At 44.0% G+C, this 12,763-nt stretch overlaps 1 protein-coding gene across 5 annotated transcripts in view; it reads left to right on the top strand.

Annotated features, from left to right (window-relative positions):
* LOC109913010 (endonuclease/exonuclease/phosphatase family domain-containing protein 1-like) overlaps positions 1 to 12,763 on the top strand; it is a 53,447-nt gene that overhangs the window by 21,718 nt on the left and 18,966 nt on the right. For 4 of the 5 annotated variants that reach the window (XR_007263739.1, XR_007263737.1, XR_007263738.1 and 1 more), the window contains exons 4-7: positions 1,516 to 1,626; positions 4,223 to 4,357; positions 9,222 to 9,342; positions 10,714 to 10,908. Coding sequence is in view for 2 of the 5 variants with exons in the window: in XM_020512469.2 (XP_020368058.1) it covers positions 1,516 to 1,626; positions 4,223 to 4,357; positions 9,222 to 9,342; positions 10,714 to 10,908 (562 nt within the window). In the remaining 3 variants the exon portion in view is untranslated. The remainder of the gene's footprint in view (positions 1 to 1,515; positions 1,627 to 4,222; positions 4,358 to 9,221; positions 9,343 to 10,713; positions 10,909 to 12,763) is intronic. The other variant, XM_048605630.1, reaches the window with a different exon arrangement.

Below are 12,763 nucleotides of genomic sequence, written 5' to 3' on the forward strand. Positions count from 1 at the left end.
CTGGGTACACCAAATCAATGAATTAACTATCCCTTAAAAGGGCACCATGGCAAGAATCATTTGAACAAATGCAGAGAAACAGTTCTCATTGATGGGAGGATTGAAAACTAGTAGGCTCTGATTTAAGGTTGTTGGCAAAAGAGCCAGAGGCAACAAGAGGAAAAACATTCTTGTGCAGCGAGTGGCTAGGATCTGGAAAGCAGTACCTGACAATGCGCTGGAGGCAGAGTCAGCCGTTTGCCTTTGAAAGAAATTAGATAATTACCTGAAGAGCAGGACTGCAGGGAAAAGATGAGAAGTGGGACCAACTTGATAGCTTACAGAGAGCTAGGACCAACATGACGGGATGAATGGCCTGCTCGAATGCTAGTTTCATTCTGTGATTCTCTGACATGATGCCGCAATGTAGTGGTGCCTGAAGCCAACAAACCTCAGTGACATTTTTGATTTACTGTACGGTGGATAGAAGCCTGGCTACCAGTCAATGGAGCCTAAGTACGTCCACTATGAAGCAGCAGGAATGACCAGGCTTAGACCATTTGTTGGGTATTTCCACCGACTTGACCTTTAACCATTGTGACTGGTTACAAAGCATGAATGGTGAAAGCCTTGGACAAGTTTATGTCCAACCTCATTGCTGTGAGCTGCAGGAATGGAATGAAGGAAGCAGAGAAAATAATCTCTCCCTGACCTACAACAAGTACTATCATCAGGAGTAACCAGGAACTATCTGGATCTGTCGGTGTTTTAGATGGGGGGGATTTGGTGCATTATCACCTGCTGGTGTTTAAACAGGAGGAATTTAATGGGTTGTCATTTGTCAGTTTGTCTGAGGTAATTGACAGTCTTGAGTATATAACCTGGGCTGACACCTTGTAGCATTAATATGCTCTGTGTGGCTGGAGATCCCGCTCCTGGATGACAAGTCAAACCAAGAACTCACATGGCCTCTAGGGTGAATGTTAGATCACAGCCTGATTTGAGCCCTGTGTTCTCCAGTGAACCAGTGAACATTCCTTCCTTAAATCAGGAAATTCGGGGTTGTTCATTTCACTGCTGTGGCAACTTGCAGTGTGGAAAATGATAGTTATGTTTGACTATTAAGACAGAGACTCAACTTGAAATGAATCTGAAATAATTCCACAGAGGCTGGTATCTCGTCACCAAGTCACCTTTTATTTACACGTGCATAGTACTTGACACTGATCCGGCTTCCTCAGAGCGAACAGACCCCCTGACGCTTCTGTTTATATCTGACAGCCAGGGCTCTCTGATTGGACCAGCTTAACAGTCCCAATCAGGGAACCCATTCTATGAGGTCCCCCTGGCTGATCTCATTACAATCACTATAGAATCTGTGTGAACTGTGTTTTGACATGTTTGTCATAGGAGCCCCACCAATATAACTTTCTTCTTCACCAGTCAGGTTGCTGTGCCCTTCAACAGTTTCACTGATCGAGGACACCAGCTCAGCACGTTCACGTTATTACCTTCTCCAATGCTTCATTTCCCCAGATATGCCTGGAGCTTGAGAAACCGACTATTGCTACAGTGCAAGAATGGAAAGGAGACCGTGGCAAGTGGAAATATGTTGCATTAGATACCTCACTAGGACAAGAAAAACGGGTATGTTCACAAGCAAACGTATTTAATAAATTATCGAATCTGCCTGAAACGAATTTGAAATTATGCCTGTAATAGCATAAAACAATGCAAGGTGCCTGACAGGAGTGTTAGTCCACAAAATTTCACACCAGTCCACTCAAACATATAGATGACCAAATGTTTAGTTAAAAAGTAGGTTGTAAGGGGAACCTTAATAAGGAAAGGTTTACAGGGGAATTTCAGAGCCTAAGGCTTTGGGGATTGAAGGCATTTCACAGCACCTACATTCAGGAATGCATGACAGGTGGAATTGATCTTTAGAGGATTGTGGACTGGAGGAGATTACAGAAGTAGGATGGCAAAATGTCTGATTCAACAACAATCGGTACACTAAGATAGAAATTTAAGGCTTAGTATAAAATACAAAGACAGAAGAGATGTCTAAGCAGGTGTAAATCTTTAGTTCAGCTGGACTTAGAATAACAGGAGAAAAAGTTCTTCTGTGTTCTCTTGATCTCCTGCTATATCTTCAGTGGCAAATCAGCAGAAATCCTGACGATCAAGTGGAACAATTGCTCCCCAAGGATCTAGTAATTTTCAACCAAAGCTGGGAGAACCTGTCTATGAAATACACTGTAATGCGAGAGGTGGAAAATCTTATACAGTAGGAATAGAAACAAAACTGCAGTAGTTAATTTTGGAAAGGGAAGTGGATTCATTGTTTGGAAAAATAAAAATTTAAGTGTATGAGGAAATGGCAGGACAGTGGACCTAAAGAGATTTCGCTTTGAGAGGTAGCATGGGAAAGAGCCCCTTTCTGTCCAGTGAAATTCCATGCGTGTTAATCCAATACTTTTATGGACTTTGTAGAAATATCTCACTCGATAGATGTTTACTCAAGAAGTACAAATCGGGGATAAAGTTCCAAACACATAGGGATACACTGTATTTTATCCTCTGACGGAGGAGGCTGTGACAAGGAGTTATCGATCTAAAATTGTCCGAGAGTGTGTGAGTGGAGGTGCAGAGAAACTTGTACATGCCATGTTGTGCGTTACCTTCCTTCTGCTGTCTTCACAACAGCTTAGTTCCATTGGTTTGATAGTTGATGTAGCCTAGAAAGGCTTTGAGGAAGCAGAAAAAGATAGATTTCTGCTGAGGGAGAACGGAGAAATGAGAATAGTTTTTGACTACCCTACAAATAATCGGCGCAGTTTGAATGACTGAATAAAAGGAAGAACATTTTATTTAGCCTCCTTCTGAGCTGATAAGATCCATGGCTCTAATTACTATATTATTACTGAATTAGGATTATTGTCATGTCTTCACAAGTGCAGTGAAAGGTTTACATGTCGCCACTTATGGCACCATCTTGGGTACAAAAGTACCTAGATATGGAATGTTTGTTTTCCTTATTTTCTGCTTTGTAACTATGTTTAAAAAGTTAAACATTACTTTCTTCTTACTAAAAGTTTTTAAAAAAAAAAAAAAAAAATAAAAAAATTTCAGTTAACAGCTCAACATCATAGTCCATAAATGCCTAGCCATGTGGGACTCGCACTCCTCACAAGGACTCGATCTCCCCCACTCCGGGTTTGACCTCGCCCCCATTGACGCTGTAGGCCGCCTGCTCCTGCTCTCACTGCTGGCCACACAGGACTGCCAGCTTGCAAGGTCTGAGCTTACTGTGTTGGTTCAGTTTGAAGCAACAGATTTTGTTACTTGTATACAGGCAGTAGGTATTCCTTGAAGCTTCAGTTATAGCCCTATAACTAGGACTTGCCTGAAAATGTAGTTGTCGGGTGAGGAGATGCACGTTTGTCATGCGATTCTCTTCAAATTAATTCTTATAAAGATTGTACCCAGGTCTATCCTGCATTGTCTGACCATCCAGATTATAAACCGATTTGAATTTTACTCCAGACATGATAACGAAGAAATTAGCGCTGACACTTTAGTGTATAACCGAGGGAGTGTGCTCCATCAGAGTTGGCATCTTTCAGATGAAGTCTCCAGTCAATGCCCTCTCATTTGGTCATGAAAGTCTCATGGCACTATTTGGAAGAAGAACAGGGGTTATCCCCAGGATCTGGTCAATATTTATCCCTCCAACAATATCGCAAAGACAGTTTATCTGATTATCAGATTGTTGTTGTTGTTGTTTGTGAGAGTTTGCTGTGGGTAGCTAAACTGCTAAATTTCCTCCGTTACAATAACACTTGAACTTCAGGAGTGTTCCATTGGCTGAAAAATACTTTGGGATGTTCTGTGGTTGTTTAAGGTGCTATACAAACATAAATATTTTTTATTTTTTTTATTAATATTTTTGGATGAGACCTTTCGGTAATGACCTCTTCCTTTGCTGCCGATGTGGCTTCATATGAAGGAAGCATGGATTTTATTCTGGGAAAAGCTCCATGTAGAATGCATATAAAAGCAAGTCCTCTCGTCTATAAAATAATACAGAGGTAGTGTGCACTTCAGTAAGTGAATTGGGATTAATACTCACACCACTTCTCACTTTGTGCGGTGTTGCCTGACTATGATTCGTTTAGATATTTTTCTTTTTTAAGTGAAAACTCACAGGTTCCAACTATTGCTCCTGCCCCTACCACAGAATGTTGAACAAGTGGCCTTCCTTTGGGACACTACATCAGGCCTTGAGCTGGACCGGGCCATCAGCCTAGAGAAGCTGCTGGAACAGTATAATAGACATCAGCCATACAGCCAACCTTTGCTAGGCTTCTTTAAGGTAAAAATATAGTTGAAAGGTCTTTGTTGTGACCTGACACTATCTGTATTAAATTGTGCATCAAGGAATGGGAAAGGGAGAGATCCAACATTGAACACCTACGGTGTGGAAGCAAGCCATTCAGCCCATCAAGTCCACGCCACCCCTCTAAAGAGCACCCACATGGACTCACCCCACCTACTGTATCCTCATGACCCTGCTTTCCCATGGCTACTCCACCTACACGTCCCTGGAAACTACTGACAATTTAGCATGGCCAATCCACCTAACCTGCACGTCTTTGGACTGTGGGAGAAAACTGGAGCACTCGGAGGAAATCCACGCACACATGGAGAGAATGTTCAACTCCACGCAGACAGTCGCCTGAGGCTGGAATCAAACTTGTGTCCCTGGCTCTGTGAGGCAACAGTGCTAACCACTGAGCCACTGTACCATCCCATAGAGTGTCACTGAGTAGCAATACTGCCACTTCCACCCTGCCTCATCAGAACACCAGAGGATACAGGGTGGTGCAGGAAAGCTAGGCTTATAAGTTGGAAAGTTATGCAGTTCTGTTTGTCTCATTCATTCCTTACAGCTTTCCCCTTCTGACAGGCTCAATATAACTCAGCTAATTTTGCCCCTCTCCAGAGTGTAGACTTGAGGCTGATACAAATTGCACCTCTGAGTGCAGCACGGTCAAAGGTTGTCTGCTTTTTTGGCACCGTGAAACTAGGCCCCTGCACTTTCTGCAGTGCGTCTTGTAGACAGTACACATTGCTGCTATTGAGGGTTGGTGGTGGAGGAAGTGGATGCTTGTTGATATGTTGCTGATCAAGTGGGCTGCTTTGTCCTGGATGGTGTCAAGTTTCTCAAGTGTTGCTAGAGCTCCTCTCATCAGGGCAAATGGGGAGTATTCCATCACATTTGTGCCTTGTAGATGGTGGACAGACTTTGGAGAGTCAGGAGGTGAGTTACTCACCGCAGTGTCCATAGCCGCCTCTTCATTATCTTGGTGATGGTCATGCTTTATCTTTTCAGATATAGTATCGTATACTGATTTAAACCTGATTGAAATTTAGTTGCCTTGTCTACGAAGTTCGAGATGAAAATTTTTCTTTTCTTATCCCATACCTTCAAGTCCATTGCTACAACTTCACTAAAGTCTCTTACCTAGACTCCCTAGATATATGATGTATCCTCCTCTGTTTTACATATTATTAATCCCTTCTGTAAATTTACTGAACTCGTTTTCCTTTACTCCTGCATCCTTCAGTTGGGGTTTGAACCTGTCATAAGACACATGGACAAGCTGCTGATGTTATTTTGAAATAGTTAGCCCTTTTTCTTGACACTTTAGCTCCTATTCCCTAATACCATTAACACTTCTTTCATATTTTGATTAGAGAGATGTGGTGTGATGAAAAGAATACAGTAATGTCTATGATTGGGTAAACTGTAAAACTGAATGACTTGCCAAAAACAGTTGCCTATATTTCATACCCAGTTTCATTTGAGCCTTTTGCATGGACGACTCGTTCAAAATCAACTTCATACACAATTGTGTTAGTTATGTCCTTTATCCCAGTTGTTTTACATGGAATAACCGCTCTTTTCATTCTTTCATTCACCAATTCTTGTTGTCTGTCAACTGCTGAAGGTACCTCTGTTATCACTCTCTGTATGATTATCTTTCAAATTGACACTTGCATCCCCTTTTTAGGACAATCTCAAAATGCCAGTGCCATTGAATCCTCCATTTCTTGTGTTACTGTTGAATGTCATGAAAGCTGCTGGAAACTAATACTTATCGTCAAGCCTTCTTTTTTTTTTAAAGGTTTATGACATCTGTTCCAAAAGTGTGCTTTTTTTCTGAAAACCTAACTCCAGTTAATATTAAAAGTCTATCCGTTATTAACACTTCCGACCCAACAATGTAAAGGCAAGCAGTGAATTATGAATCGCTAAGTAAAATGTTAGCAATCTTGCATATATTGTTCTGTAGAATATCCATCCAGTTTTTATAATTTCTCTGTCTGACAATGCCTCACATACATTTAATATGTCATCTTTCTTATAAAGTTTGTTCATAAATTTTGAAAGAATCTCCAAATCTTCTTCAGTGTCCAATTATTAAGCCTTTAGCTCTAGACATTTTATCTGATTTTGCCTCTCATAGTAAATGATTGTGCCAAATTAATCCTTTACCCTTTTTCTCCACCATTGCACTTCATTTTTCCATTGTTTTTAAGAACTTAATTCAAAAGGAGTCAGTAGAAAATCATACACTGACACTTTGCACTTGGCTTCAGCCATTCTTCTCCAAAATAACTCCAATTACAATTTTCTGTCTGAAAGAAATCTTTGTTCCTGGTCTCCACTTCAAGCAGCTGCCCTGTGCTGTCCTAGAATCCGTACAATGCAGTTAGAGGCTAGTTGGCCTATTGAGTCTGCACTGACCACCCCACCCCACCCCCCCGTCCCCATCCCTGTAACCCCACCGTTCCTATTGTTAATCCACCTACCCCAGCATCCCTGGACACAATGGAGCAGTTTATTTGGTCAGAGTTGTAGAGATGTACAGCACTGAAACAGACCCTTCAGACCAACCTGTCTATGCTGACCAGATATCCGAAATTAATCCAGTCCCATTTGCCAGCATTTGGCCCATATCCATCTAAACCCTTCCTGTTCATGTACCCATCCAGATTCCTTTTAAATCTTGCTATTGTACCAGCCTCCACCACCTCCTCTGGCTGATCGTTCCACACACGCACCACCCTCTGTGTGAAGTTGTTGCCCCTTAGGTCCTTTTTAAATCTTTCCCCTCTCACTTAAACCTGTGCCCTCAAGTTTTGGATTCCCCTACTCTCGGAAAAAGACCTTGGCTATTCATCCTATCCATGCCCCCCATGATTTTATACATCTCTATAAGGTCACCCCTCAGTCTCTTGACACTCCAGGGAAAATAGCCCTGGCCCATTCGGCCTAGTGTACCAATCCATCTAACCTGTGCATCTTTGGACTGTGGTAGAAAAGCAGAGCACCAAGAGGAAACCCATGCCAACACGTGGAGAACGTGCAAACTCCACAGGCAGTCGCCCGAGATTAGAGTTGAATCCGGGTCCCTGGCGCTGTGTGGGCTAACCACTGTGTGTCACTGTTCCACCCTGTGCTATTGCTGTTCATAGATCTGTAGCCAAGTGGAGAAACAGAAAAAAACAACACAAATGCATTTGCTTTTTGAGGCGAGAGTTTGTTAACTTCCTCAGTCTTACTCCTCTCTTTCCGTACCCTGTGTCACATCTGCTCCCTACGTCTGTGTCTTTCAGACAATGAATATACATTGCCTGTTTGTCTTCACCTTAACAACGTGATGAACCGGACATTAACAGATTGGCTGGTGATAAATTCATCGGAGGGTTCAGAGAATATAATTAGCTTGAACTTTTGTTATCTTCAATGTATACAGTTACTGCCTTGCAACCATACCCTGCCATCTATCTCCAGAAAAATGTTCAATGTCACGTAACATCCTTTCAATCAAATTGCATTTACCTCACCTCCAGCCTATGAAAGTGTGCACTTGACCGAGATGAGGGGCAAACCATGGCAGCCAAATTCCCATTGTAACTTCGAGAGACACCCTGCTACGCTGTTACTCCACTTGCTCCTGACTATAACAGGGTGGCACGGTGGCTCAGTGGTTAGCACTGCTGCCTCAGCGCCAGGGACCTGGGTTCGATTCCACCCTCGGGTGACTGTCTGTGTGGAGTTTGCATATTCTCTCCATGTCTACGTGGGTTTCCTCTGGGTGCTCCGGTTTCCTCCCACAGACCAAAGGTGTGCAGGTTAGGCTGGATTGGCCATGCTAAATTGCCCATAGCGTTCAGGGATATGTCGGTTAGGTGGCTTAGCTGTGGGAGATGCAGGATTATAGGGACAGGGTGCAGGAGTGGGTCTGGGCAGGATGCTGTCTTGGAGGGGCAGTGTGGACCTAATGGCCTGCTTCCACACTTAGGGATTCTGTGATTTCCCACCTCCATTAGGGTTATTGATCCTCCCAGGCTAGCTGGGAGTCAAGCAGATTTGTTATGTCTTGGCAACTATTAAAAGCAATACTGGGGGAATTTAAAACGTTAATTTTGTGATCCCATATTGTTACCTTTTCCTTGGCCAACCACAGTCCACTTGGTAAATGCTGACAGTTGTGTTTGATGCAGCCACACAGTGTGACGACACACACTGACACACGTGCACATACAGCATCAGTTGCCAGAGCTGCTCCATGTGGGTTGTGTACACTGTGGGTTGCCTCACTGCTGCCATCTCCGTCTCTTTTTTTACTCCTGCAATTGCTGTCTGAATCTCAAGTCGACTTCGGGAGTCTCAACCAAAGACCTGGATGTAGGAAGTGCCTCATCTTTTTTGATGTACCAATGACAAGTACCCATGTGAGGCTCATGGGTGGGCACTGGGCCTCACAAGTGACCTAGATCTCAAAAGCGGGTGAAGATTCCTTCCTGGGTCGGAGCTGTTCTCTTAGGGCCAATCCGGCTGTCAATGGAGTAGGTGAGATCCTGGCAACATACCGCTTCTCCATCGTGGGCAAACTGGGGATTGAATTTCCATGGGCTTGAGGCAGACAGTCTCCAAACAATCCTCCCAAAGTTGCACATGTGCCAACTTGCCATCACCACCCCCATGAGAAGGAGGTGCCCTCCCACTGACCCTTATCTGCTCAATCTTCAGTACAACTATGTGGGCTTGTGAGGTCCTTGCTGTTATCTTTAGGGTAAAGCTGTATCATGCGTTCACCAAAGCTATGGATCTGAAAGATTAAGCAACTTTCTTGCTGACTTTGTCCCACCTGTGACTCGTGTAGGTAGGAACACTTTCGCTCGACATCATCAACGTTCATCTTAAGTCCAAACCAGATCCTGAAGTCGTCACAGGCATCCCACAAAAAACCCTGCCAATGGACATTCTCCGAGCACATCTCGCAGGTACTTAATTTGATTTGTTATTGTCCCATATACCTAGAAAAGTTTTGTTTTGCATGCAGTCCAGGCAGATCATACCATACAAAGTGCTTTTGAGTAATAGAACAGAGCAACGTGATGGAAAGAAAACAGAAGTAACACCAGATTTGCGAGCTGGAAAGCGAGCTGTGGGGACAAGGCTGGTGAGCAGAGCAGCTCTAGTCCTTAAAAGCTCAGTTAAGGGGAGGAGTGCATGACTGGAGAGCACTACAGGGAGTTGCAACCATATAGCTCAAACTGTGTTAAAGACAGACTCAAATGTGAGCTGAAACTGAAAGAGAGAGTTGAGGGGTTGCGAAAAGAGTATTGTTGAGATGGTTTCAAAGGAAGAAACAGAGAAACATAAAAATGGGAGGAGTAGGCCATTCAGCCCTTTGAGCCTGTTCAGTGTGATCATGGCTGCTCATCCAACTCAGTCGCCTGTTCTCACACTCTCCCCCATACCCTTTGGTCCCATTAGAACTAAGAACTATACTTAATTCCTCCTTGAATCATTCAATGTTTTGGTCTCAATTGCTTTCAGCGGCAAAGAATTCCACAGGAATTTCTCCTCATCTCAGGAAAGGATAGATGGAGATAGAGCCCAGAGAGAGAGAAAAAACAGTTGTGTCGACAAAGGAATAGGTAAAGGTAAGCCTAGGAGAGTCACTGACGGTGGATTTTTTTTTGTGGTAGCAGCCCACATGATGACAAGGCCTAGTGTGTGGGAGTTGGGCTAAGGTCATGGGACAAGATGCTCAGGCCGTAAGATTATTGAACTTGATAGTGAGTCTAGAAAGACTCGTTTACTCCTTCCCTCAACCCCATCTTCAGCATATATACCAACATTGTCAGCAGTGCTAACCACTGAGCTACAGTGCCACCCAATTGTGAATGAATTGGTTGCTCAGAAGGCTGTCAACCCTCAGCATTTGCTGAATCTTGGAAACCAACCTTGACTCCCATGCTCCAGGGGAGATCATGATGGCACACTTTTGTTTTTTTTAAATAAAGTGTCAATTGTCTTCACTCTTGAAATGAGCAATAAGGAAATGTGAGTGGAGTTTTATTATTAGCTAGCAAGCTCTGGAATGAACTGCCTCAAAGAATGGGGGAAGCAGATCCACCAGCAACTCGTAAAAAGGCAACTGGATAAATATTTGAAAGGGAAAAGTGTTCAGACTGGAGTGGGAGTGAGGAAACTATTGGACAGCTCTTTCAATGAGCATAGGCTGAATGGCCTCCTTTGGCGCTGCATGATGCTATCATAGGTTTAAATGGAGGAAGATAAGAAATTTCAAGTTCTGACTGATTAAATTCCTGAGCTGAAAGAGATTCTTTTGCCCTGTCTTCCAGACCAGAAGCAGCTCATCATTCTGGGGCACTTTGGTTTGCAGCCCGATGCCATTGAGTTCAATATACTGAGAGAGAACCACTTCCAGCACTGCGTTCCCAGTGATGTCTTCACCAACGTCAGCAGCAATGACAAGGACAGGGATGTCACCCAGGGCAACATCTGGTGGAACCAGGAAGTTGCAAATGCTTACACAGGTAAGAGAAATATCACTTCCCCCTCCTTCCTCCCACGGAGCAAATCACATTGTCCACCAAACAGCCCCCTCTGAAAGAAACTGAGCCACTGTTCAACAGCAAATGAAGAACGTGCATTGAGTCACTTCATTCAGCGACCAAGATGCCATTGTATCACTGCTTGACAGCTTTTTTTAGTAACTTAGTTACAAGAATCCCAGTCATTTCCCCTCTCTCTTCCCCCTGACTTTAGATGCAAAGGCTCATTTGTTGGACTCGCTGTTCCCAAACATGATGTGACAACATATTTGTCTCTGAATTAGAAGGGGCAGGTTTTGAACCCTGCTTCAGATAGTCTGGCTGAGAGGAGACCAGTGGTGGGATGTTGAACTTAACATTGGCTAGGATAAGCTGGCCAAGGATACTTAAGGGGTTCATGGTAGATAGGCAATGGCAGACATTTAAAGAACACGTGGATGAACTTTAACAATTGTGCATCCCTGTCTGGTGTAAGAGTAAAACAAGGAAGGTGGCTTAACCATAGCTAACAAGGGAAATCAGGGATAGTCTTAAAACCAAAGAGGAGGCATATAAATTGGCCAAAAAAAATTGGACTGTTAATCCAGACACCTAGACAAGGTTCTAGGGATCCGGGATCCGGGATCCGGGTTCCAATCCTGCCACAACGGATGATGGAATTTGAATTCAGTAAAAACGAGTCTGGAATTAAGAATCTAATGGCAACCATATAATTGTTGTTGTAAAACTCCCATCCAATTCACTAATGTCCTTCAGGGAAGGCAATCTGCAGTCTTTACTGGTCTGGCCTACAGTGACTCCAAACCCATTTACAACGTGGTTGACAATTAAGGCTGGGCAACGAATCCCATGAATGAATTTTTTTAAAAGTGTGCTGGCAGCGATTATGATCCATACTGGAGGGGAGGGTATCTTCTGCTTGATCTTTTGTGCCTCCTCCCTCACTTTCAGCCCTGAGCAGCTATGTGTAAGTTGACCCACAAAGGCCGCTCTTGCTACCAACTGGAGAATTAAGCCAGCTCAGAAACAGGGCCTTTGACAGGCTCCTGAAATTACAGTCTTAAACTGGCTGCCTGCTGCTACTTGTCATGGAAACCAGGGACAGCAAGCTGCCTGCCCCGCTGCTTCTGGCCCATTTACAAATCCAGCCCCAGCTTGGAGTGCTGGCATTCAGTAGGAGGTTCACATCTCACAGATATGGATTCCCTTTGTCCGCACATTGTCCTTGTCAATCCTAGGCATCCCCCTTCAGCCTGAGCGCTATGGGTTGTAAAAGCCCCATGGCATTTTTAAAAATAATTCATTCATTGAAGGTGGGCAGTCCTGGCTAGGCAGGCATTTATTGCCCATCTCTAATTGTCAGCCACATTGCCATGGGTTTGGAGTCACCTAGATTCCCTACACCGTGGAAGCAGGCCAATTGGCCCATCAAGTCCACACTGACCCTCTGAAAAGCATCCAACCCAGACCCACTCCCCCAACCCTACATTAACCCACCTAGCCTGCACACTATGGGCAATCTAGAATGGCCAATCCACCTAACCTGCACATCTTTGGACTGCGGGAGGAAACCAGAGCACCCAGAAGAAACCTGCACAGACATGGGGAGAATGTGCAAACTCCACACAGACAGTCACCTGAGGGTGGAATTGAACCCAGGTCTCTGACGCTGTGAGGCAACAGTGCTAACCCCTGAGCTACCGTGCCGCCCATTGTCTGGGACATGCAAAGACCGCAGATTGCCTTCCCTGAAGGACATTAGTGAATTGGATGGAAGTTTTATGACGATGACTATATGGTCGCCATTAGGCTAGCTTTTCAATTCCTTTTGTTTTAG

The sequence above is a fragment of the Rhincodon typus genome, chromosome 15, assembly GCF_021869965.1.
Source record: "Rhincodon typus isolate 14 chromosome 15, sRhiTyp1.1, whole genome shotgun sequence".
In the NCBI taxonomy this organism is placed as follows: domain Eukaryota; kingdom Metazoa; phylum Chordata; class Chondrichthyes; order Orectolobiformes; family Rhincodontidae; genus Rhincodon; species Rhincodon typus.